General features: G+C 38.0%; 1 protein-coding gene across 1 annotated transcript in view; it reads right to left on the bottom strand.

Moving 5' to 3' along the window:
- Positions 1-24536, bottom strand: part of DEUP1 (deuterosome assembly protein 1) — an 86552-nt gene that overhangs the window by 45488 nt on the left and 16528 nt on the right. Inside the window, exons 2-6 of the mRNA XM_021679087.1 lie at positions 17057-17228; positions 15581-15676; positions 7137-7271; positions 2946-3059; positions 735-977 (exon numbers count right to left, since the gene is read on the bottom strand). Coding sequence (XP_021534762.1) covers positions 735-977; positions 2946-3059; positions 7137-7271; positions 15581-15676; positions 17057-17228 — 760 coding nt within the window. The remainder of the gene's footprint in view (positions 1-734; positions 978-2945; positions 3060-7136; positions 7272-15580; positions 15677-17056; positions 17229-24536) is intronic.

Below are 24536 nucleotides of genomic sequence, written 5' to 3'. Positions count from 1 at the left end.
AGAAAGAAAGAAAGAAAGAAAGAAAGAAAGAAAGAAAGAAAGAAAGAGAAAGAAAGAAAGAAAGAAAGAAAGAGAGGAAGGAAGGAAGAGAGGAAGGAAGGAAGGGAGGGAGGGGGGAGGAAGGAAGGAGGAAGGGAGGGAGGAAGGAAGAGACAGACAAGACTGTTGGGTTAAGAAGAAAATTAATGCTTAGAAAAACCAGCAATCGCATTTGCCAACGTAGAGATTACCTAAAAACAAACAAATGAACAAAAAACCCCGAACCCCAGGCTACTTGGCAAATGATCATGGTAAAGTGAACAGTGATAAATCCCAGGGAGTGACCTCCGTGCCTCTCACTGAGGTAATCAGATTGTTGAACCCTTACTGATCTCCTGGATCTCCAACCCAGGAATCCTGCAAGTCAAGGAGGCACAGAGTCAGAGAGAATCGCGGGGACACAGGGCAGCATGGGGCCAGAGGGCCACAGGTGTTAGGCCCCGGGGTCTGTAAGTGAGCACTGTTCTATCCTGGTAATGAATCATTCTATACTGCTGTAGAACTCACGTTCACTCTGGTGGGGAATAGCATCTAGGGGATTGCCGAATTTACTCATCAAGTGAGAATTACTTACTAAGAGGAACTAGGAAATTAATTTACACATGGAATAGAAAGTTAGCTTTCTAATCCATATACCTGTTCAGTCATGATTTCTACAACTCATGGACAGTATCAGTTGTAAAATAAAGAATCACCTGGCACTGTCTTTGGTACATCTTCAGTTCTCGTAAGAGCTTCTGATTTTCATCTTGTAACTTATTCCTGCTTAATGCTATTTCACTCACAGCTGACTTTAGTTTTTCAATAATGAACTCATCTCTTTCACTGGCTTCACAACTGTGATCCAGGTCACACATCAACTGAGGATCTTCTGAGCTGTTGTCTTCTGTGCACTGTTTTTTACCACTGAGTTGAGTTTGGTAACTTTGTGCCTGTTTCTGAGAAAAATTAAGACTGTGTCGATGAAACGGAGAACATTGTATTTAAGCTTCCATAAACAACAACATTCAAGAATGACAGAAAAGACTTGGGAGAAATATTTTTCAATATGTTTATAATGGAGCTTCACTCTCTGTAATTCAGTCTTGTGTTTTTTTCTAAAACCTCAATTTCGGATGATGTAAAGAGAAAATATATTTGTAGAACCTCAGAGCAGACATAGAGTAGGGGAGGGGGCTTAGAGTAGGGAAATCTTATTAAGCAAGAAAAAATGTTCAGAAGAGGAAAATCGTGGATACAATTACACAATAGTTGAAAAGGTCTATAGGATGAAAAATAAAATTAAAGACAGATTGTAGGAAAGAGTTGTCAACACATATAACAAGGGTTAATAATTCTTAATGTACAAAAACTTCTACACATTCATAAGAAAAAGAGAAACGACACAAAAGAAGAATTGGCAAAATTTATAAACAGGCAATTCACAGAAAAGGAAATGGAAAAGACTAAGAAGGATAGGAGAGATGCTCTTACAAGTAGTCAGAGAAATGCAAAACAAATCAAGCCATTCTGCTATCAGTCCAAGTTGGTAAAAATCAAAAGACTGATAACATTCCATGTTGGTGAAAGTACGAGTACCCCATAGACTGTTCATGAATGGAAATTACTATAACCTTTTGGGAAGTAATATGCTAGCTAGTATTTATTTAAAAAATTTGAATGGACATAATACTCTTTGGCTCAAGAATCATTTCTAGGATTTCTAATTTAACAAAAGAAAAATAATAACATTTGAAGATGTATGTATAAGGATATTTATTACAGTATTATAATAGCAAAAAAACTAGAAACAACTTGAATGTTCATCAATAAGGAAATGATTGGAAGAATTAAGGTATAGGTACAATGTACTATGATATATATGGTAATAGAAACAAAATTCTATTAAATATTATGCAGAATTAGGTAATGACTTGAAAGAATATTCATGAGGAAGGATAATTATTAAGTAAAACAACAAAATTTTAAAAAGGAAAAAATATACAACTTCCCCCAAATACATACTTTACATGTTTGTACAAACAAAAGAAAAAGTATGGAAAGAAAAACACCTATTTTGTATTAAATTGATAAGAATGGAGAAGACGCTATTAAACATTGGATTATTTTGTATTGTTAGATTCAGAGAACATATATAATTTAGGTAATTTAAGTAACGTAAAGAATGAAAAATAAGAAACAAAACCCAAATCAAACAAAAACCATAATTTCTCACTGGCGTTAATAAAAATTCCAAATGCCTTGGCCAAGACTTTAAGGCCTATTATAATCTGTATTCAACTCACCAGGCTTACCATCTCCTACCGTTCCTTGCTTTCCACAGGGACTCCCAACCAATTGGCCCATTTTCTAAACCCAGAATTTGCCTTTTGCTCTCTTGCTTCAGTGATTTTGCTCCTGGTACTTCCACCACCCAAAATACAGTCTCAAAATACATCCATTCTTCAAGGGCCAGCCCCAGTCCTACTCCTGCTGGAGGATATTTCCTCACTATCTCAGCCCAAATTTTTCCCTTACTCCTCTGAACTCTAAAAGGATATCCCATTTGCTTGCCATTAATTATCTGTAAATATGGACATGTGTTATCTCTATCTCTAATCTGTAAGGTTCTTGAGGTCAGGAACCAAGCAATCTTAGACTTTCTAAGCAACTAGCCCATAGACATGCAAAAACATACATTATTTAATGATATAATAACAATGGTCACTTTTAAAAGTACCATCCTTTGAGGCATGGAGACTAAATTCACCATTACAAATTTTCATGCACTTGCGACATTACCCAGTGTTAGACCTACTCTGGTTATTTTCCCTTGGTTGGCATTTCCATCTGCAATAAGATTGATTATAAAGATAGTAATAGTTAACCTCTGATTTTTTCTAAGAGGATAGTATTAGGTAATGTACCTGAAATTGATTACACTTCTCAGATAATAATTTTTGTTGAGCATCTAAAGAAACCAGATGAGTCTGATATAGTATCTCTTGCTTGTCCCATTCTCTTGACTTTGCTCTAAATTCCTTTTTAAAAAGTGGAGGGACAAACATAAATTGAAGAAAATTATTCACTTAAAAACACAATGACTAAGGCTTCTTTCATTTGTACATCTTCACTCTAAACAACTACATTCATTCTTTCCCCATTTGGAAAACAAAATAAATATTAAATCACTCATCTTGGATTTATTACTAGATAACAGCTTCTGATTCTTGTCACCAAACCTATATCCTTAATTTTGTTTGTTTGTTTTTATGGGATAAGGCTTTGACTGATTTGGTGACTTTGTCCCCTTGTGGTTTTCAAAGCTACTGTCCAAGGTAAAGCCAAAATCAACTCATTCTGGGGAACAGAACAACCATCTAATTTAGGCCTAATTTAGGATACCAGCAGAGCTACCCTGGGGAAGAAGTGGTGGAATGAGCTTGATACAACATACTCGGTTCTACAAGTTTTTGTTCAAAGTAGTATATTTGTAGAACATGAATGTTCACAACTTAACACAAGGAAAGGATATGGTTTTGGGAATTAATCATTCAAGGAAGGCTATAAATTAAGGAGGCCCCTTACAGTAATTAAAGATGACCTGAAATTGAGTGGTGGTCATAAGGTTGGAAAAATGTGGCTAGGCCCCTTTTAAATATATGATAATACCTTATGATAAATAGACCATATTTATTAAGATAAATGGAAACAGTTCATATAAAGTTATTGACTTGATTCTGACATTCAACAATTTAAAATTAGGTACACGAAAACAGGGTCTTCAATAATAGTGACAAATTTACAAAACTAGGCTCTTATACAAAATAGCTAATATTTCAAATTAGTACAATGCAGATTTTTAAAATTACTGTTTACTTTTAATTTTGGAGGGAGTCTTTGGAGTCAGAATTCAAAATATGGGCAAGGTTGACTTACATGGTTCATATCTTTCAGTTAATACTAATATTTAGCAACACCCACCCAGCAATCTCAATCTTGAAAATAAGTATTTCCCAGCATGCTTTAAGAGGAGGCAGGGGCAGTAACCTCAATTCTTTACAAATTCTACAACAGGTAGAAATGAGGTCAAGAATGAGGCCAAGCAGGCTAGAAATATGGGTCACAGACATATCAGCAATGCTCACAACAGTCCTGGCTTTCTTGATCTTACAGATGTATTGGTTTCAAGACTGGTTTCAAGCCAGCACAATATATCCAGTAGTTATGGGACCATACAGAGACCTAGGGACCTTTAGGAGGATTTTTGTAGAGACAAGTTTGTCCCCCGCCAGGTTCCGGAGAGTCTGTAGACTTGCCTAAACCTCCAGAGTAAGTTCTCCATGGCTGGAAAAGGTTTTCTGGTTCTTCAAGGTTGAGAGTGGGTCAGGGTCATTAAGATTAGAGTTTCTAGGGGAAGTCCATTACTACATACATTTTTTAATCCCTTTACTAAATACTGGAAGATGGAACTAACTTTTCTTTAGTGATGGTTCTATGTCAGGGACTCTACAAACCTCCACCTGTAAGATGGCTTTAACTTTTTAGTATGAACATTTCACACTTACATAAAAGTAGAGATTTAAAAAACTCCCGTGTACCCTTCGCCCAGTCTGACCACCATCAACCTAACCACCTCCATTCTGCCTCTCTCGCCACCCTTTCTTTGTTGGACTAATTTAAGGCAACTTCCAGACCTCATGTATTCTCACCCGTAAATGTTTTAGTGTGCATCTAAATGTATACATATGTGTATTTTTTCTCCCATAACCACAATGTCACCTATAAGGTATTTTAACCCCATTTATTGGTGAAAAATGAAATCTCTGTGAGACTAACAACTTGCCTGTAGGTCACAAGGCAAATAAATGAGACAGTCAGGAAGTGTTTTAAATTATAAACTGTCATGTTCTTCCACATCAACATGATATTTCGCACTTCTCTATTACTATACCAATGAATAAACATTTGTCCCAAAGGAAAAACATGCTTAGATGTAGACTAAAACTGGGACAGCCCATCTCTTACACATTAATTTTTCATATGGCTCTAAGTAAAAACAGGTACATGAAGTGTCTCCATAATTATACAGATTACACTACCTACACAGTGTGCTTAAAAACTATTATATAAGTACAAACCTATCAGGTTATATATATCTATATCCATAGAGATTTTTGTTTTTGTTTTTGTTTTTGTCTTAGAGAGAGATAGAGCATAAGCAGGAGAGGAGGGGCAGGGCAGAGGCAGAGGGAGAGAGAGAATCTCAAGCAGCCTCCATGCCTAGCATGGAGCCTGACATGGGGCTCGATCTCATGACCCTGATATCATGACCTGAGCTGAAATCAAGAATCGGACGCTTAATCGACTGAACCACCCAGGTGCCCCAGCTCATATTTTGCTACTAATTTCATCTATAAATTCATGAAATCTATTTTATGTAAATATTTCATTCCCTAAATATAAAAGTGTTCACAAAAAGTATTTAATATTACTTTCAGGACTTTTTTTTTTTTGGCTGTACAATTTACATGACTGTGGTTGTCCCGTAAAACCCCATGAGAAGTCAATCAGAAGGCTAATCGGTGACTTGATCTCTGCATTTTCAGTGAAAGCATATACATTACAGTGCACATCTTTGGGCATCTTCTATGAGACCAGGATATTTCTGAAGCCAGTCTGGTCACACCATCATAAGAGCCAGGTGGTTACACATGGTGCATTTTCCTGTAGAGTCAATTTTACTAAGCAGTAGTAATTTTGTATTTTAAAAAAACCCAACATATTATTCAGTAGAATACAGGAATTTAAAAGCTAAAACCCAAGCCTTCCAGCAAAGTTCTTGCAACAGGCTGGTTTTAGGACTGTGATCCTAGATTTTCTTTCTTCTTTTAAAGATATTTTGGAGGGAAAGTTTGAGAAGGTCTGTGAATTGAAGAGTAAAATGATGAAAATCAAACGGGGCAACGACAATTAGGAGGAAGGAGATAAGAGGCAGGACACCAGGGAAAGGGGCAAATCTGGGCTGGAATATGAGGAGTAAGAGAAAGGAACTGATCAAAGATTCCTAAGTATCTACCTGGGTGACTGGGAGAGGCCAACCATTATCTGTCGGAGAAGTAGAAGAAAGGGAACTTGGGGCACCTGGGTGGCTCAGTTGTTGGGCGTGTGCCTTTGGCTCGGGTCGTGATCCCAGGGTACTGGGATCGAGCCCCGCATGGGGCTCCCTGCTCAGCGGGAAGCCTGCTTCTCCCTCTCCCACTCCCCCTGCTTGTGTTCTCTCTCTTGCTGTTTCTTCCTCTGTCAAAAAATAAATAAAAAATCTTAAAAAGAAAGGGAACTCATTGGCTGGGGATGGTGAGAGGGATGCTGGGATTTAGGGCTTGAGAACAAAAGAAGGAACGGAGTGGGCTAACTTGAGGTCAATTAATGAACAATAATGGAAGTCCTAGTAACTGGGCTCAGGTTAGAGAACAGAAATTTATAGTAGAATCTATCTGCTGTTACATGACTTCTACCAGGAGTGCTCAAGAGCACTGGGACGAAAAATAGCAGGTTTGTTTTTTCCAAGGTTGGGAAGTTAAGGGATAAAAATAAGTGCATCCGTGAATAGTAAGCCTTTTTAGGGACACAGATCTCAGAAGCTCTGGGTGATATATGGTGGCTCTCTTGGAGTGGCACTACCTCTTTAAGAAAAAAACCCTGAAACACCAAGCCCTGTTCCAAAAACTGTTATGAGGCTTCGTTGGGATTTAAGTACCTAATAGTTAAATAGTCATTAAAAGATTTATTAGATATTCAATTTAACGGACCCCAGGGATGTCCTTCAATTTCACTCAACATCTGCAGTTTCTTTGAACTCTATTTTTTTTTTTTTTTTGGCTCTCCAAAATACTGATCTGTATAAAAGATGCATAAATCAAAGTGATGTTTTAATTCGCTAAGTGCCTAAAGGGAAGGTGCAGTAAGAAAATACAGTGAATGAGAAGCTGATTTGTAATGGTGTTTGTTACCACAGCTGTGCGTGCCATGGTGCGCGGCGGAGACAGCCAGTCCACCACAGCTGCAGAAATCAACCCTGACCACGCATGAAAGACACTAAGAAAGTACAGGCTCACCTCTAATTTCTGGTTCAAATTGCTCATTTCAAAGGGTATTTCTTCTTTGAGGTGTGGTAACTCCTTTCGCCGAACTTTACTTTGTTTCATCTGGTGCAGTCTCAGTTTCTCAAAGCTATTCGTCAGTTTGGAAAACTGGAAGTAAGAGAGAAGGCTAACGTCTCACTGTGGCTGGTGCTTCTGACTCGAATTCACAAGAGTTCTTTTCTTGGGCACCTCTTTGAAGATTTAAGTCATGATTGGAAAATGCGGTAATGCTTAAATGTTCTGATTAGTAAAGACAGGACCAGTTATTAAAACTAAATTATTGAAGCTGAACACCATTCGGTTTTCATGTAAATTTGGGACTTCACTAACTGCACAGTTAAATGATTCACTCGATAAATATTTTGTTTAGCTTTGTCTTAACCGTATGTAGCAAAGCTTACAAGTTTTAAAAACCAAGTTTTTTTCTTTTATTTAGTGCCATCTTGTGTTGACAATTTTAATTTCAGTAACTCCTTCTATAAAATAACAAGTGTATATTTTACTGAAGAAAACTGAATACTGAATTTAAAAGATACAAACAGCATAAACTACTTATTCATGTTGATATGAGTTTAAATAAATTTAAGTATCAAATTGATACAATCTTTTTCTTACCAATAGTTCTTTTTTATTTTAAGATTTTATTTTTAGTTATTTGACAGAGAGAGAGATAGCAAGAACAGGATCACAAGCAGGGGGAGTGGGAGAGGGAGAAGCGGGCCTCCCGCTGAGCAGGGAGCCCGATGCGGGGCTCAATCCCAGGACCCTGGGATCATGACCTGAGCCGAAGGCAGACGCTTAATGACTGAGCCACCCAAGTGCCCCTTTCCAATAATTCTTTTAACTTAGACTCAGTACTATTTTTTCTGTTTCTTGTTCAAATAATAAATTAAAAACAGCTTGGTCTATCAACATCTGTGAAGAAATTTCTAGATAACTATTTATAAAAGTTCTTTGGTTTTATTTTGAATTTTGAAATAATTATACAGTATACTTATACGGTATAATATTAAACCCAGGAAATTGACATTGGTACAATATATGTGCATAGTTTTATGCCACCTTATCACATATGTAGATTTGTGTGACCACAACCACAATCAAGATACAGAACCATTCCAACAGCACAAAGACCTCCCTGACTTTGTAGTGACACTCATACCTCTCATCTTCCCACCCCTAACCCCTGGCAACTACTAATTTGTTTCTATCTCTATAATTTTGTCATTTGAGAATGTTATAAAATGGAATCAAATTTTGACATTTTGAGATTGGCTTTTTTCAGTCAGCATAATGCCCTGAAGATGCATGCTTCTATCAATAGTCATTCCTTTTTATTGCTCAGTATTATTCCATGCTTTGGATGGAACCACAGTTTCCTTGACCATTCATATACTCAGACATTTTGGTTATTTCCAGTTTTTGGCTACCACAAATAAAGCTATGAATGATCGTGCCTACTTATCTAATATTAGTCACTTGCTTTCTTTTTCTCATATTATTTTAAAATGGAGATATAGAGTGCCAAACTGTGGAAAGAGCCAAGATGTCCATCGACAGACAAATGGATAAAGAAGATGTGGTATATATATATATACAATGGAATATTATGCAGCCATCAAAAGGAATGAGATCTTGCCATTTGCAATGACGTGGATGGAACTGGAGGGTATTATGCTGAGCAAAATAAGTCAATCAGAAAAAGACATGTATCATATGACCTCACTGATATGAGGAATTCTTAATCTCAGGAAACAAACTGAGGGTTGCTGGAGTGGTGGGGGGTGGGAGGGATGGGGTGGCTGGGTGATAGACATTGAGGAGGGTATGTGCTATGGTGAGGGCTGTGAATTGTGCAAGACTGTTGAATCACAGATCTGTACCTCTGAAACAAATAATGCAATATATGTTAAAAAAAAAAAAAGAAGAAGATAGCAGGAGGGGAAGAATGAAGGGGGGGAAATCGGAGGGGGAGATGAACCATGAGAGATGATGGACTCTGAAAAACAACCAGGGTTCTAGAGGAGAGGGGGGTGGTGGGATGGGTTAGCCTGGTGATGGGTATTAAAGAGGGCACGCTCTGCATGGAGCACTGGGTGTTATACACAAACAATGAGTCATGGAACACTACACCAAAAACTAATGATGTAATGTATGGTGATTAACATAACATAATAAAAAATTTTTTTAAAAATGGAGATATAATTCACCTACCATAAAAATCACCTTTTAAAATATAAAATTCATTGGTTTTTAGTATATTCACAAAGTTGTGCAACCATCATATTACCTAATTTCAGAATATTTTCATTACCTCAAAAAGAAACCCCAGAATATTAGAATGATTATACATTTCTTCCTGCCCCCAGTCCCTAGAAACTACTAATCTACTTTCTGTCTCTATGGATTTGCCTATTCTGATCATTTCATATTAGTGGAATCATATATTATGTGGTCTTTTGTGTCTGGCTTCTTTCACTTAACATAATGCTTTCAAGGTTCATCAGTGTTGTAGCATGGATCAATACTTCCTTCCTTTTTGTGGCTGAATAGTATTCCGTTGCATGGATATGTCACATTTTATTTAACCCTTTGTTAATTGATGGACATTTGGGTTCTTTCTACTTTTTATATATTACAATTAGTGCTGCTATGAACACTTGTGTACAAGTTTCTGTGTGGATACATATATTTATTTCTCTTGGGTACACAACTAGGAATGGAATTGCTGGATCATATGGAAACTCTGAGTTTAACTTTTTAAGGCACTGCCGATCTGTCTTTCAAAATGACTGTACCATTTCCCAGTACTACTGGGAACGTATAGGGTTCTAATTTCTCCATGTCCTCATCGACACTTGCTATTGTCCATCTTTTTGCTTATAGCCATTCTGGTCAGTGTGAATGGGTATCTCATGATTTGATTGGCATTTCCTTAATGACTCATGATGTTGAGCATTTTTTTCATATGCTTATTGGACTTGCATACCTTCTCTGGAAAAATGTCTATTCATATCTTTGCCCATTTTAAAGTTAGGTCATTTACTTTTTATTATTGACTAGTATGAGTTATTTTTTTTTTATTCTGGATACTAGTCCCTTATCAGATATATGATTTGTAAATATTTTCTCCCGCTTTGTGAGTTGTCTCTTCACTCTCTTGATGGTGTCCTTTGAAGCACAGAGGTTTTTTAATTTTGGTGAAGTTAAGTTCATCTGATTTTTCTTGTGCTTTTGGTGCCAAATCTAAGAAATCATTGCCTAATCCAAATCCATGAAGATCTACTCCTATGTTTTTTTCTAAGAGTTTATAGATTAAGTTTTTACATTTAGGTCTTTAATCCATTGAGTTAACTTTTGTCTATGGTTTAGGTCTGACTTAATTTTTTTACATGTAGATATTCAGTTGTTCCTTCACTGTTTGTTGAAAAGACTATTCTTTCTCCACTGAATTATCTTGGCACCACTTCTGCTTTCTTTTGATTAATATTTGCATGGTATTTTTTCTACCTTTTTATTTCAACTTACCTATATAGTTATGTCTGAAGTGAGTTTCTGGAACAGAACATATTGTTAGGTCATATTTTCTTAATTTACTCTGTCAATCTCCATCTTTTAACTGATGTATTTAGACAATTCCCTTAATGTAATCATTGATATATTAGAGCTTAAGCCTTACTCTTTCTGTTCTTTTCTGTTTTCCAGTTCTTGGTTTCTCTATTTTAGCTTTTCTGTCTTCTTCAGGGTTATTTGAGCATTATTTAGAATTCTATTTTGATTTATCTATGTTTTTTAATGTATCCATTTGAATAGCTTTTTCAGTTGGTGCTCTAGGTATTACATTATATATACATAACTCATTACGGCCTACTGGTGTCAACATTTTACCAGTTCAAGTGAAATGCAGAAGTCTTACTTTTTTTTTTTAAAGATTTTATTTATTTATTCATAAAAGACAGAGAGAGAGAGAGAGGCAGAGGGGGAGGCAGGCTCCCCGCTGAGCAGGGAGCCCGATGTGGGACTTGATCCCAGGACCCTGGGATCATGACCTGAGCCGAAGGCAGACGCTTAACCATCTGAGCCACCCAGGAGTCCTGTGAAGTCTTACTTTTCTTTATGTCCCTTTGCCCTGACCCATTCATAATATTATTGTCTTAAGTATTTCCTCAACATACATTAAGAACCACATTAGACATTGTTATAAATTTTGCTTTAGCTGTCAATTTAGAAAACTCAAAGAGAAGGATAGTATTACATTTACCCATTTTTAAACTCTTTCCATTGTTTTTTCTTCCTGATGTCTCAAGATTCTTTCTTTGCCATTTCCTTTCCGCTAAAGGAATCTTCTTTAGCCATTATTTGAAGGTAAGTTTATGGTGACAAATTCTCTTAGTTATCCTTCACTTGAGAAGGACTTGATTTTCCCTTCATTCCTAAGGATATTTTTTCTAGGCATAGAATTCTGGGTTGACATTTATGTTCTTTCAGCAACTGAAAAGTGTTCCAAATCCTCTGGCCTCCATGGTTTCTGATGAGAAATCTGCTATCTCAATTGATTTTTCTCTATAGGTAAGGTGTTATGTCTTCCTTGCTGCTTCCAAGATTTTTTATTTGTCTTTTAGTTTCCAGAACTTTGCCTACGATGTGTCTTGTTGGTTTCTCTGTATTTATCTTGTGTGAATTTCACCCAGATTCTTGATTCTGTAGGTTTATGTCTTTTACCAAGTTTTGACACTTTTTGGCCATTACTTCTTTGAATACTTTTTCAGTCCCCCTCTTTTCTCCCTTCTGGGAATCTGATGACACAAATTTCCAATCTTTTGTTATAGTCATACATGTCCCTTAGTTTCATTTTCTTTTTTCTTTTTTTTTAAAGATTTATTTATTTATTTGAAAGAGAGAGAAAGAGAGAGAGAGAGAGCACATGAGAGGGGGAAGGGTCAGAGGGAGAAGCAGACTCCCTGCTGAGCAGGGAGCCCGATGTGGGACTCGATCCCGGGACTCCAGGATCATGACCAGAGCCGAAGGCAGTCGCTTAACCAACTGAGCCACCCAGGCACCCCTTCATTTTCTTTTAGTCTGTTTTCTCTTGGTTGTTCAGATCGGGTAATTTTTATTCTGCTATCTTTAAGTTCACTGACTATTTCCTCCATCCTCTTCATTCTACTTTTGAGCCCATCTACTGATTTTTTTTTTTTTTAGTTTGGTTATTGTATTTTCCAGAGATAAAATTTCTAACTGGTTGTTCTTTATAGTTTTGTTTCTTTGCTAAAGCTTTCATTTGTGTCAGGTACGTTTGTAATTGCTCACTGAAGCATTTTTATAACAGCTGCTTTAAAATCCTTGTCAGATAATTCTAACATCTGTATTCACTCAGTGTTGGCACTTCTTGGTTGTCTTTTCTCATTCAAGTTGAGATCTTCCTGGTTCCTGGTGTGATGAGTGATTTTTTATTGAAACCTGGACATTTTGGGTATTGTGCTATGAGACACTAGAGTTCCTTTAGGGATTGTGTTTCAGCCATCCTTTTCTGATGGCATTCTGGCAAGGAAAGTGGTACGCTGCCTCATCACTGCCTTCAGGGGACAGGGAGTTCAGCTCTTGGCCTCAGTTGGTAACCCAAGGGAGACGTTCCTTATCCCTGCTGAGTGGGAATGGGAGTTCAGGATCCCCACTAGTCTTCACTGATACCACCTTGACTGGAGGGGCGTAGGTGCCTTGTTACTGCTTCTCACATGTCCTTCGTGAAAGTGTAGTGAGGGCGAGTGGCCTCATTACCACTGAGAGGTGGTAAACATCCTGACTCCTTATTAGGTTTCCCTCGATACCATTCAGAGAGGAAGGGGATTGCCTCATCACCACCAAATGGGCATACTAGTCCCGGCTCTCCACATGGCCTCCACTAACACCATGGGCTGGGGAGGGCCTTGTTAAAACTTGGTGGTCATGAAATTCCTGGCTCTCCACTCAAGTCTTCTCTCACACCACCCAGGCTGGGAAGCCTGGACTACCTCATTACAGGCTAGTGAGAGAGAGGCTGTCTACTCAGTCTGTGCTGAGGGGAGGGATGGGTTTGGGGCTGAAGTCTTTTTCTGTAGTGTTTGGCTGTAGTAGAGCAGTTATTATCTAAGTGTGTAATCTTGCTAGGCTGTCTTTTTCTGGGTCTTTTGGCTGCAGAAAGCAGGCATTCCTTGGATTCTTTTTGTTTGTTTGTGCCCTTTGGAGCGTCTGGGTTGTCAGCTTCTCTGTTAACCCAGACTGGGATAAAAGAGGCAAAGAGAAATCCCAGGGAACTCATCACTATGTCGCTCTTTGGGTACCAAGGTCTTAGTTGGCCTGTTTCCTCCCTCCACTCTCAGAGTCTTCATATATCATTTTATAGATAATGTCCAGGCTTTCTAATTTTAATTTGCAGGATCTAAATGCATCTATTCCATCTTTCCAGGAGTGAAAATCTCAAATATATACACAATTTAATCCTAGTTTCATAATGGTTAGAAGGAAAAGAAAATGCTATCTTTTTAAAAAGGAAGGAATTTCTATGAGAAAGTTCTGATGGAGTTGAGTTATTCAAAGAAGAGTGTGGTAAAGTGTATCCTTCAGATATTTTAGGAAAATGAAACTGTAAATAAACTAGGAATTTCAAAGAAGGAATCAGTAGAGTGAGCTAGCAGCAACCAAAGCATGTTTGCCACAAGACAGCATTTTCTGGTTAGGAGAATGACATATTAAGAGCTATTATGCAAACCAGTTCTCTCTTTTTCCCTCCTTCCCTCTTTCCTTCTCTTCTGCTCTCTTTCCCTAACGCTCTTCCTTCCGTTCTTTTAACACGAGAAGAGAAGCAGAAAACTGCAGTGGAAGCAGATGGCTGCTCTCTTAAGAACAATGTAGTGTTTCCAAAGTGTATTCTATGAAACAGCTATTTACAGTGTTTACACTGTAATACTGTACTACAGTATAAGCAGGTTTTAGCTTAAAAAATAGAGTTCCATGGTCAAATATGTTTTGAAAAATGATGGATTAAAAAAGCTAAATGGATTTGTTTAAAGCAAGACTTTTCACAGCCTGTAATATGCTAATATGCACTGTAAATGTCCAGGAGCAGAGAAGAAGTAAACAGCATTTCCAAAACTCTCAATATTAGCATTCCACAGAACACATTTTTGTGAAATTGCCGTAAGGATATTTGTTGGTTAAGCCAGCAGCCAAGTAATAAAATAGAGCTGCAAAGCATCAAACGGCAGGGATTCATATATTACATGACTGCTCAGCACCTGTAAACAAGCCTCACAACTTTTTAACAACAGACGTGAAAAAAACCCAGAGATTAAAGATCTGGTAAGCAGTGATTGAACTAATTAAATATAATTTTGAGATGGTAATTCACTTGTATCTCCATTTCTGTATTTTTTTCAAACTTACTCCAGATCGTGGTGTCTCTGTATATACCGAACAATACAGTGATTTAATGTACATGTTGCTATTTTAGAGCTTTATCATTACAGAAAAAAACAAGGTTGATTGAGTTAAGCATTAAATGCTTAGAGTCTTAGGGAAAACCATTTAGTTTCATAATTCGAGCTACCATCTAGTGGCAGCTATTTGAATTGCAGGCAAAATGTCTAAATTTAAGAGCTAGCTAGTCTTACAAGATTATACTTATTAAGTGGCAACAAATGTTTCATATCCAATCTTAATGGCCGATGACCTCCCTGAGAAGGTACTTAAGAAAGAATTAACTACTTTAGGCTCATTTAATTGTATTACCACTTATGAAATCTTTGCACTTCAAAAATTTCATAATCAAACTGTATTTCCCATTGATTCACTTATTAAGTGAAGCAAGGACATAACATCCACTAGATCTGAGATGCACAGATAATGATTGCCCTATGTATTATTTGTGATAAGAGAGAGAAAACTTTTGGCTTGCCAGCACAGTGAGGAGGTAGAGGAATAAGTAAGAAAGGAATCAGTATCCCTATTCAGAAGACCTATCATTTATGAAACAGCCCTACCAGTATCAAAGTAATAAAGACCAGTTTTGTCCTTTCAATTATCTATTTCATAATAGCAAAGTTATTTTTGTTGTTCACATTGCTAACTATTATCATACAATTAATTAGCAAGTCACTTGATAAGTAGAAAGGTAATAGTCTTGCACTATGCTAACAGTTAAAGGGATAAAGAGCTGACAGTGTAATAAAAGAAACAATCTAATAAAACAGTGAAAGACAGGGTCAAACATATAACCCATCATTAAAACATAAGAACTTTACTTGTACTGAAAATAATCCATTTTAATAAAATTAATACAACTTATAAATACATAAATTTGATATAATTTTATATGTGAAAACATATATCAAAATGTGTTAAATCATCAAATGAGATTAAATTACAATAAGTTTCCTTACTTGAGCTTTTAGGGTTTGCAGTTGTCCTTCATAATTTTGCGTCATTGCTAAGTTACATTTTTCCAGACTGTCCAACTTCTGTCTAAGTAACCCCACCTGTGGCAAGAATAAAACTTAATTTTGATTTTTCTTAAATTTTGTCTGACCAAGGCAGAAAATGTGCAAAGGACAAGCATGATTTAAATAAAACTGCTGTCCCCAAACAAGAATAAACATTGGTACTGCAGTTCTTAAAATAGCTATTAATAATTAAAGTCACAAAGCCCCACGTTGCTGATGCCATTCCACTGGGTACACATTAGGACAGGGCAGTGTGGCTGTTTGACAAAAGATCCGTGTCTCCATCACAATTTAAATTAAGGCTTAGAATTTACTTGGTATTATCTTTTCAGGCAGCCATGTCATTGTTACATGGGCAGAGCCTCACGGATCCAGTCCGGCTTTATTTGGGGCTCCACTGCCTTCAAACGGAGCTCTGCCCAGTGGCACTACGGAGTAATGGCTACATTTTTAGAAGACCATTTTAAAAAGGAAAGAGTGATGCATCAGAGGAGTTCTCAGGGGTTTGGTTTGCAGAATTTGTCTGCTGAAAAAGTGCAGGAGGTACCTGTGCACGCATCTGGGTCATCCCAGATATGGAAGCAAGAGAATAGTCTCTTACATATTCTAGGTCTGATGACCTGCCTCTACTATGAAGGGCAGCCAGATGCCGATAACTCAATAACTCAGTTGACGATGTCAAAAGCTAAGTTCTATTGGGAGGCCAACAAAGGTAGAGAGATGGCTGAAAAACGAGTTGACTGATGATGGTTTAGTATATGATTTAAGTAAATACTGCTCTTAGGCCTAGCCCAGAAGAAAAATTCACAGACACAGAAGTCCGCATTAGGTCAACTATGTGGTTTTCTGGAACTCCTCTGGAAGCCTGAGAGCACGCATACATTCTAGTCACTGATGAGCTGTAAGCAATCATGCAGGGGCTGGGGGCACTCCTCTTAGGAGGGTGCCCACATATAAACACACACCCCTTCACCAAACTCTTTTCTCCCCTGTCCCGCAATCACATCTTGACATTTCACTTCTTTCAGGAAATATTCTCCTAGTAGATTCGAAGAGGCGCTTGAACTCAGCCATTTCCAAAGACACGGTTTGGACAACTACTTTGTTTCTACAGCTGCAAAAGCACTGACATCTTTGTTTGCAAACCATATTTATTTCACGTATATATTGAATGTCTGTTTACTTTTCTAGATTGCATTGACACGTTGTGTTTGTCTGCGTAAGCAAATTGTGATGGGTTGAGGCTCCAATCATCACTTATTTGATAGAAGACATTTAGCACACTATGACAGAATTCCAAGCAATAAAGGCTACCGCTGATGCCTGATAAAAAGTATACATAATGAAAAACATATCCTGGTAGAATATTATTTATAACTGTCTGAGGAATTAACAATTAACAAATATATTCAGTACCTCTTGACCTTTCTGATCCAAGCAAGTTTGTGCATTTGCCAACTCTTGATCCCGAAGATCTAATCGTGTCTCCAAAGCCCGCATTTTCCTTTCCCAATCCAATTTTTTGTTGCTTACCATGATGTCAATTTGTTCCATTAATTCCTGAAGTTCGGCCTCACAAGGAGAAGCTCTGCCAATGGTCAAAAAGTGAAACACATTTTAAAAGAGTGAAATATGAGGACAAGAAAATGATTCCGTTGCTCTGAATAGCGTGATCATTATTTCCTCAAAAAATTTCCTCAAATTATTTCCCCTCAAATTCCTTAATTACTTAAATAAGAAGAAGTTTGAAAGCCAGAGGTTAAATTTTACACTAAACCTAAAAGCTAATTTCAGAGTAAACAGTGACTATACATTAAATGTTTTAAAATGACATTGTCTAAAGTATAGTTGCTGTCATAATATAATGCAATATACTGATAAAGCCCCTGCTTCTATTCTCTTCTTAGTGTAGGTGGTAGCGCATGGGTCTCCCAGAGCCAGAAGTTTTGACTTAGACAAGGAAGTCCTAAAATGAAAACACATGTGCAGATTATGTCAGAAACAAGGTGGCAATAAAGAAAGTTAGCTAAAAAAAAATAAATAAAATAACAATTTTAGAGTGGGCTGATTCTATGGAAAATTGGAATTATGAAAAATGGTTCAATGCTCTGTGTAAATGTACCTGTACCTATGTCTGTCATAGCTTGAATAAGTTTGATGGCAGGCAAACTGGGACTCAAACCGTGCCTATCAGGGATAGAAGAGCAACCCCAGACTAGGAAGGACCTGATTCAAGGGTACTAGCTGGGCGACAGTGCCCCTCCTCCAGGAGGGGAACTTAGCGCCATCTGGCTGGTATCCCTTTGGAAGGAATCTGATCAGGCAGGTGTGGGCAGAATACTGTAAGTCTTTAGATAATGAGGATACTATTAGTTGGATAAGGGGCAATATCTTGGGTCTCAGAGGGTCTATTTATAATTGAAACAAAACCCTTGGTAATAGCTAGATTTATAGACGTGCTAGCTGTGAGGACAGATTGCGGGGTGCTCCCAGGGCAGGGTTCTCCATCAAAGAAGCTGACGTATTCCACAGGGGCCTGGACTAAGTCCAGTTATTCAAACTGGACATGCAGGCAGATGTTGAAGCCTCAGATATCAGCCTAAGGAACACATACATGTCCAGATTAGAAAGCGAGTTATTTCAGTATCCATTCAATGGTGGTGACAGGGCTTCTAATATATTTGTGTAGGTGGGAGGAAGGCAGGAGGAAAAGGCAGGTGAGAAATGATATCTTCTCCATTTAGTTTCACCCAATCAGAATTTTAGAGGTAATTAAGGATCATTTAGCATTCTGAAAAACCTCAGGCCCAGAGAGGTCAAGGTCACACAGTAATTAGTGGAACACCCAGGTCTAGATCCTAGGCAGCTGCTTCCCATCCTTAGCTCTTTTCTGTGTACCACACAGCAAAAGACATGATGTTTTGAATAAGAACTCGCTTGAAAAATATAACATAAATTAGCTCCATTGCAATAGGGTTAGGAAGAGGTATTAGAATCCAAAGAACTCAGATTTTCCAGAATCACTTTCTAAAATGCCCAGTCAACCTGAACGAAGGATGTCCCTTTGATCGGTTTATTCACCAGTGGACTCACCAGTTCTGACAGCAGAGAGCTTTTAAGTACAAAGTGCCATTCTGAAGACTTCTAGCATTCCTGGACTAAGGCCCAAAGGCTCTCCATTTTTACTTAAAACCTAAAACAAACCTGAGGAAAGGAAGTACTAATTCCTCTGTAAATAAGTTGATCGAATTTTAATTGGAGTTAGGATGTGGGGAAAAACAGCAGAACAAAAAGAATCGTTTTCACACCATTTTCTTTTCATAACAACATGTATCACCTTTGCTATAAATATATTCTATTTTTTCTGCTATTGTAAGTTCTGAAAGAAAAAGGATTATATCGGGCCTTTTCATCACCATCTCCCTGGAGCTCAGCACAGTGCTCCAGCACATAGCAGATGCTCAATAAATTTTTGAAAAATGAACAAATGAGCTCTTTTCATCATTATCTCCTCAGCAAGTAGGAACGCACCATGCTAATGGAATTAAAATATAGGCTGAAAGTAGAGTGCAACATAATGGAAGCTACTCAATCAATATTGTTAAATAAAAGAGCAAATGGCTTCTTTACTGATTATGACTATGTCATGCAAAAATTAGGATATTAGACTCAGGGTGGAAGAACTTTTACAAGTCACATTGTCCAGCTACCCATCCAGTGTTTGCATGTCTTACACAACGTTTCATAGGAGAATCATCTATGATGCCCCACTGATCAGATTCAGCAATTCTAGGACAGAGGCCATTCTGCATCGCCAACAAAGATATCTAGTGATTCTGGTGCATGCCAAGGCTTGTGATCTGTTTCACAATATCACTGCCAAGAGGTCACCCAGCCTAGGTCTGAATTTCTCCTTTACCAGGTAAACACTGTCTGAGATTGTATCTAGATAGCAGTGAGTTTTAAAAGTTCTTTCTTATTTTGAAGTGTTTTTCACCCACTAGTTCTAATCTGATCCATTGGGACCATGCAAAATAAATGCCTTTTCAACACAGTAGACCTTAAAGTACTTGAATACAGTTATCAATGTCAAATACAGTTATCAGTCATCCCAGATTCTTCCAAGTTTTCTCAGTGTTCAATAGTAGATACTGAACATTCAAACAGACAATGGCCAGAACATATGATAACAGACTCTTACCCACAACCTCTATAGCAATAGTCCTAGAATGGTCAGGACTCGGTCCAATGACTGATAGCTTCCTTAATTTTTGCCCCCACTTCCAACTCAGGACTAACTGGAGAAAGCCGATTACGCCCCCCTGACTAATCACATGGGATGCCCCGCTTCTACTAATCCTGTGTCCGGCTTCCCAGTAACAGCCTCCATCCAATGAAAGCATACCCAAAGCCTTCTCTTTTGTTTACTGTAAAGCTTTCCCACCCGGCCTTCGAGCCTCTGTCACATGTAAGTGATGGTTGCTGACTCCCTTGCTATAGCAAGCTTTGAATAAATAGGCTTCATTTGTTCTCATTTGGGTGGTCTTTATTTCCACAAGTATCTTTATTTCCTCCAGTTGCTCATGGAGATTTCTTTTTCCTCCACCACTCACCGTCTAGTTTACTGCCTGGAAAATACTAGATGCTTAACATACCATTTGTTGAATGAATGAAAAAGTGAATGACTATGGTAAGATTTTCAGACCCTTCCTAATCCTGGTGGCTCTCCACCAAACAAGTTCCTGTGTTGATTTCCTCCTTGAAATGTACCATTCAGAACTTTAACAGAAGACCCCAGGTATGGTCTAACCAGTTTAGACAGGGACTCTCACATCCTTTGTTGCAGGTGCTATGTATTTTTATTCGACCTGATGAAGATCACCTTAGCTTTGAATTTGGGAAGGGGAAGGGCAAAGCGGTATATGATATCATTTCAAGGTGATTTTATTCTTGCCCTAACACCTTTTTCATGCATGCTACAAACAAAGCCACTATCTTGTGCTTGTTTCATCTTGGGGGGGGGCGGTGCTCTAAGGGCAGAGCTTTATATTTATCCTTATTACATTTCAGAGTGATAGATTCAGCCTCTCAATGTGTGTGGTCATCACTGGTTCTTTAATGAAGCAAACATTCATTCAGCGACTGCTGCCCACTGTGTGAGGAAGTGGGAAGACAGAGACACATGACCTATGCATAGAGACACTTGCAAGGCAGGTACAGTATGAGACTAATGAATACATGCAGCATTTCGGGGACTAGAAAGGAAAGGTACTGAATACAAACTTGAAGCCTTCCTCAAGGAGCTTATGTTTTGGGATCCTGTTTCTGTCAGAAAATATATTCACTATACCTCTCAGTTTTGTGTCAGCTACAGATCTGATAAGCATTACTTGTTTCATATATAAATGTTTTTTTTTTTTTTTCCCCTACAAGTGACTGTAAAATGTCACACAAGACAGGATGGAAGACAGAGCTCTATGGCATTCCACTATCAAGCCCTTCAGAGTGACAGGGATCTGGTGATAATTTCTTTTCCTATAATCAGTTTCTAATCCACTTAATTAAATTTACAATCTTTTCTCTTTATTTTCCCCCCATAAGAATGTCACAAAAAGCCCTGTAAAATATGACGGCAAAACCCAAGGAAGATTCTATCTATATGCTCCCTCATGCACCAGCATATCAGCCCCGTGAGCTAAAGCTGATCTAGTATGCATCCATGCTGAGTCCTGGGTTCACAAACCACCCAGAATCCCTTCCAGAGTCTTCCCAAAGACTTGGTCCAACTCATATTTACATCCAACTCAGCTTTCTGTCAAATTTAATATTCCTTTTGAAATTCAGTAGTCTAATCTTCTAGTATATCTTCCCTTCTTCAGTTTTTCAGAGATAATTAAGAGCAGTTGGTCTCCACAGCATCAGTATTTGCTCCTAAATCTAATGAACTTTAAAATGAAATACAAAAGGCTTAGTTTAGCCTTCTTCACAGAGCTGGGCACTAACATTATTCATATTTTCATTTCTTCCTTTAGTCAAACGCTGACTAACACTATGCTAATTACCTTCCTGTTCTTCCTCTTATGGATCCTCACAACATCCTGTAAAGTAGATCTTATTTTTCCAATTTTAGAAAAGTTGATGGAGGCACTAAAAAGGAAAAAAGTCCTCTGAGTCTTCCAGCTTTAGGGACTGGGTGGATTGTGTCTGATACACTACTTAAGACATACAAACCCGGGCCCTGATTACTGGGTTTATCCCCGGGGGCAATTCCTAAGAGAAGGATCGTGGGGTCAGGAGAGAGGTCTCAAACCAGAAGGAAGGGGGCACACTGAGACTTGCAGGGTGATGTACAAATCTGAGGAGCCTAGAGTCAAAATACATGAGGAGAGCAAAATACAAAGCTAATGGATAAATGGCGGTAGTGGTGGTCAGTGTGTTGGGGGGACAGGAGAATGGAAAGTAGAGAGTCATTCAGAGTAAAAAGAGCTGGAGTAAGGTACATGGACATGTATGTTACTCCAAAGTCCTTTTATATATGGGCTTACATGCTGGTTCTTACAAGGGCAGACCTTCGTCAGACAGATGGCCATGGTGACCATGTGATCAATTATCCAAACCAGGACAATTTTGGAAGTTGAAGGGGCCTTAATGATAATTATGCCAGGACAAAGGTATAAAGCAGTGATTGTCCTGGGCCAAGGGGGATGTAGGGGCAGCCTCCCCATCATCAACCTGGAAAATAGAAATGGAGAAAGAGGTCTGTAAAAAACAAAGTGAGTTCATTTGGGGACATAAAAGATGTCAGAATAGAAATGGATCTTGAGCTTGAGAGAGAGAAGAGGGGGTTCGAAAAACAAATATGGAAGTCATCATGGAGGAAGCGGAGGGATTGAGAAAGGAAAGCATAGGCTGAAGAGAAAGAGAAGACTGTCACGCAACATGGAAGACTAAGAAAACGAGTTTCCAAAAGGTCAATGGGCAATATGAGCCGTCATATTAGGTCTTAACTTTTCCAAAATATTTTAATGAAACTCATTCTAAAATGTAGCAACATATTATTTGTCTTAGTTATATTACTATATATTTAGTTATACCAATATAATTTAACTTTTTTGTGGTGGCTCATAGACCCTATTCTGTATATCAAATACTGTACCACACCAGAAACTTAAATAGAACCAAATAGGAGAGACTCCAGATGCCCCAGAACCCAATTTCTTAGACATGTCTGTGATGTCAGCCTGCTCCCCCTAAGACAGTAAAGGGGAAAGGCTTACTACTTTATGACTCCTTGGTCATAATTTCACTGTTGCCCTCGTTCAAAATTAGTTACCAAATTATAGCTAAAAATAGCTTTTCTCAAGCACTTTTCTTATTGTCCAAAAAAGGCTATTTACTGTCCTCATTAATGTGTGCTGACTTAGCAGCCTTACAATGCCTATTTTTACTGCTTATTTGAGATGGTGGCTCATACTCGGTCCATTCTGCTCGCTCATCTATAATCTTAATGTTGGGATGTGGAGGAGTATAAATCCCACCATTCCCAAAAAGCATGCTTACATGTACTTATCAAGGCCTTATTCTAGAGCCTTCATCAAAATCATCAAAGAAAGACATTTATAGAAATAAAATGCAATGTGATAGCTTCCAAGTCCCTATCAATGTTTTACCAGAATTCTAGGTACATACAAATTTAAAATCTCACAATTTTTATGTTCTAAAAAGAATGGAGGATCTTTTTTTTTTACATTTTTTTAAATTGTATTATGTTACGTTAATCACCATACTTCACATCACTAGTTTTTGATGTAGTGTTCCATGATTCACTGTTTGCGTATAACACCCAGTGCTCCATTCTTTTAAATACCTATATTACAGATAAACTTTTTCTTAAAACTTTTTCTATAATGACTATTCCTCTTCTGAGTAACATCTTGGTTTACAGACTGAATGATGTAAGAAGACAGTTGAAATATTAGCAAGCACCAACCCTTTTTCAGGTGATTTTTATAATTATCTAGAAATAAAAGTAACTTCACTTTCCCCATAAACTTCTATATCTGAAATATTATTTCAAATTAATACAGAGAACCACGGTATAATTAATAATAAACTACATATGCGTTAGCTTGGATTCTATAAGCCAATCTCTAGGACAATTAAAATTCCCTCTTGCTAAAAGGTCTCTTTGCTGAAAGACTGCAGTATTAGCACAAATGAGGATAGCCATTTAACCCCTGTTCTCTTCAAAACTAGAGCCAGCTATTTCACTGGATCCCAACAGCAAAGAATTAGGTAAACATTGATAAAATCTGTTTTTCTAATATTAGGAAAACAGAAAATATGCTGTTTCCTGAATGTTGGAAATGAACCTTCTAATGCCCGCTTGTTTTCTTCTAACTTCCAAGTCTCTCTCTGCAGCCTGAGTTCTGAGCTCCAGACTTCTATATCCAACTACCATTCAACACCGACATCCCCACAGGATGTCTATAGGCATCTCAAAATTCTCAGATTCAAAACAGCACTTGACTCCCCACACCATGGACCTGCTCCCACTCCAGTCCACCCTATCTCTTTAATTGGCCCCACTGCTATAGTGGCTCAAGATCAAAACCCTCACGATCTGAGATTTGTGTTTCCCTCAAACCCCAGAACACCAAGTCTATTGGCACTGCCTCCAATAAATGTCCTAAATTCTGATCACTTCTCACCCTATCCAGTGATAAGACCTTGGTCTGAGTCATCTTTATCACTTGTCTGATTCCATTCTTACCTCCTACGGGGCTAGGTGCCTACCCAACACCCACCCTTCCTTTCTTCCATAAGACATCTCCAGTGTTACTCAGAGTGGAAATGTGTCCAGCTAAAAACACAGCCATATTGGCCAGCCTGTGAG

Source organism: Neomonachus schauinslandi, chromosome 11, assembly GCF_002201575.2.
Source record: "Neomonachus schauinslandi chromosome 11, ASM220157v2, whole genome shotgun sequence".
NCBI classification, from domain to species: Eukaryota; Metazoa; Chordata; class Mammalia; order Carnivora; family Phocidae; genus Neomonachus; species Neomonachus schauinslandi.
This window is presented reverse-complemented; position numbering and strand designations above follow the sequence as displayed.